Here is a 3201-nt window from a genome sequence, read left to right as displayed (position 1 = left end):
TTACGTACATTCAGTGCCAAAGGGGAAAGCAACTTACTTCAGTCTAGCTTTGGCTCTTGGCATGTGCTCCTGGCTGAACCCACTGCAGGAGAGCTTGCTTTGAAGCTTTAGACAAATTAAATCAACCCTTCAGGTCACATGTCCCAAAAGAATGTGGTCTCCCGGGTATGAACAATCTACCCATCCTTCATTCTCCTTTAACTTGGCCCTGGAGCCATCCCTGTCCAGTCCCTTGGAAGAGATTTTACTGTTACCTCAGTCAGAACAGCTTGGGGGCAGGATTACCTCTGAGAAGAGCAGTGCCTCTTTTGCTGGGAGAGACTGGCTCTCCTTGCTGATTGTGCAAACATTCATAATTATGCCTCTAAGTAAACATTCTGCTGTCTTCTTAGAAAATAGAGAAGTACAAAGAATGTTTATTTGCAAGCCCAGCCTTCCCAGGTATCTAGAGTTGGTTTAGACACACCTGAGCTCCCATCCCCCTCTTATTGGCTAAGAAAGTTGCCACACCTGATTTGCAAGTTTACTGTCTGAGCCAACGTGGGGGGAGAAGGGGGGTTGTCTTACTAGCCAGCACTAGATTTGATCTGGCTAGAGAGGGCCACGCTCTGTGTTGTGGGAACTCATTTCTACAGGACAACTGTTCCCTCCCTCCCAAGGTACACAGATTTCAGCTTGAAAGCAGCCTTACCGCCCTGTTCAGCGTTCCAGCTGGATACAACTTGGGAGGACCATGGCAACCTACGCTCTTCAAATGGCTGCACTGGTGCTTGGTGGTGTTGGCATGGTGGGCACCGTGGCTGTGACTATCATGCCTCAGTGGAGAGTGTCTGCCTTCATCGAAAGTAACATTGTGGTTTTTGAGAACCGCTGGGAAGGCTTGTGGATGAACTGCATGAGGCATGCCAACATCAGAATGCAGTGCAAAGTCTACGACTCTCTGCTGGCTCTTAGTCCAGACCTCCAGGCATCCAGAGGACTGATGTGTGCTGCGTCCGTCCTGTCGTTCTTGGCTTTCATGACAGCCATCCTCGGAATGAAGTGCACCAGGTGCACCGGGGAGGATGAGAACGTGAAGAGCCGCATCTTGCTGACAGCCGGAATCATCTTCCTCATCACCGGATTGGTAGTGCTCATCCCTGTCAGCTGGGTTGCCAATTCTATCATCAGAGACTTCTACAACCCACTGGTGGATGTGGCTCTAAAGCGCGAGCTGGGAGAAGCCCTCTACATAGGCTGGACCACAGCGCTGGTGCTGATCGCTGGAGGAGCACTGTTCTGTTGTGTGTTTTGTTGTACTGAAAGGAGCAGCAGTTACAGGTACTCTGTACCATCTCATCGCACCACTCAAAGGAGTTTCCATGCCGAAAAGAGATCTCCGAGCATATACTCCAAAAGTCAGTATGTGTAGTTCTGTGTATATATTAACTGTAGCTATAAAGCTAAGCTTTATAAATCACCGAACCAGTCACTATTTTAGAGAAATGGACCCCACAGTATATCCATTTACCTTTTCTTAACTGCATAGCACTCATTAGAGGAAATATGCAGCGTCTATAATTCCATAAGTGGTTTTAGCAGAATGAGGTATTAAGCGCACTGCTTCTTCGACTGTTCTAGAAAGCCTAGCCATTTGTTTTCTAAAATGGTGCACGCAGCTCTTCCTTTTATCAGTCACTCTAAAACGGCCCGTTGAAAGACTGTTCGTTTAGGCTGTGATTTCTCTGTGTCATGGTATTATACAAGTAGATGCGGGTGGCAGTTATATCTCATGCAAATAGAGACAGGCTTATGTGGTTCTATTTAAAGTGGAATGCCAATCCATCACACTGAATAAATAGAACTCAGCAACTGCATTTCAGGGGACCTGGGGATAAAAGGGAAGAAGGCTGATATTAATTGCCTAAAAACAGCTTATGGATTAGTGCACTCTATTTATAGTGAAGGTTAAAATGAAGGCTTTAATCATTAGTGTAAGAGAAACTGAATGGCTTTCTGATATCCTGCTTTGCAGCCTGGAGGAGTTAGAAATTCTGTCACCTTTATCTTCTCCCTCCACACGCCTTCATTTTTTGTTGCTTAGTATCTTTTAAAGTTTAAAGCAGATATTTTGGCAAAATATCTTTTTCTTCAGACTACTTTTGTAAGACTGTGCTAACAAGAGAGATTAAGCAGTGGTCTTAGAAAAATCAACAATTTCAGAAAAATGTATTTACCTTAGCCTTTATGTTTATGGAAGAATGTATTGTTTTCGAAATCAAGTCACATCATAGCAGGCACTGTTCAAGTGCCATTTGTGCACGGCTTTTGGGGAATCTATCAGTATAAATGAGGGAAGAAAAAGAATGTTTTGATTGTCATTTGCTTACCCCAAAGAGGTACAACTCTTCTAACTCCAAAAACTTGTTTCTTTTCCAACTCCTGCCATTCGATCAAACTTGTCATTTCTGATCTGTTGAAGGGATTTCTCCAGTTTCTATGTCTTTGCTAAGTTTTAGGGAAGTGTGCTATCACGGTGTGTTTCCTCCTAATTTGAGACAACTGTTAATCTAATACTAAATTTTATATATATGACTTTTATGTTGATAAGTTGTATCTTTTATAAGAATATAGCATTACATTTCTTACATTTATATTCTAGTTTATTACTTTGTGCAAGTGTGTAAAACTTGCATAGATTTTGTGTTTGTTTTTGAGTGTAGTGTAATATGTAAAATCAATTTACTTATAATGACCTCACATATGCACTAATATTTGATTAATATATTAATAATATTAAGTTGTACTTAGGTCCAAATGGAGTGTCTTTGTTGTAAATATTGTGTATGTAATCATGTTTTAAAAAGTTGTCCATATGATTTCAACTTCTTAGAATTCATATGAATTAAAAACAATGCTGAATGATTTCAGACTATATATCATATTTGTGTGCAATATATGATTAAACCTTTGAAATACTAATATTGTAGTAGTTTTAATTTACAAATGGGAGAACCTTAAAAATAGTACTGTGACTGCCAATGATCCTAGTAGAGAATGTAAGAGATGACATTGCAAAAGTCCTCAGTGGATGCGCATCATATTTTAATAGATCTAGTTTACAGACCAGGTTTTTTTATGTGGAATGAAAGGTTCAAGTGCTGAGAGATGGAAAAGCTTTTGTTCTGTTCCTATGTGAGTGATGTCGCTACACTAAGTGCT

The 3201-nt window shown here is 41.0% G+C and overlaps 1 protein-coding gene across 1 annotated transcript; it reads left to right on the top strand.

The window, feature by feature from the left end:
• The first annotated feature begins 590 nt into the window (after positions 1-590).
• Cldn8 (claudin 8) lies at positions 591-2961 on the top strand. Its single transcript, XM_031364748.1, has one exon. The coding sequence runs from the start codon at positions 734-736 to the stop codon at positions 1409-1411; it is 678 nt and encodes a 225-aa protein (XP_031220608.1). The 5' UTR covers positions 591-733; the 3' UTR covers positions 1412-2961.
• Positions 2962-3201: the final 240 nt, after the last annotated feature.

Source organism: Mastomys coucha, unplaced genomic scaffold (genome assembly GCF_008632895.1).
Source record: "Mastomys coucha isolate ucsf_1 unplaced genomic scaffold, UCSF_Mcou_1 pScaffold12, whole genome shotgun sequence".
NCBI classification, from domain to species: Eukaryota; Metazoa; Chordata; class Mammalia; order Rodentia; family Muridae; genus Mastomys; species Mastomys coucha.
This window is presented reverse-complemented; position numbering and strand designations above follow the sequence as displayed.

Bases quoted from the DNA above. Each gene is read 5' to 3' on its own strand.
- Cldn8 (XM_031364748.1), top strand. From the start codon at position 734: ATGGCAACCTACGCTCTTCAAATGGCTGCACTGGTGCTTGGTGGTGTT.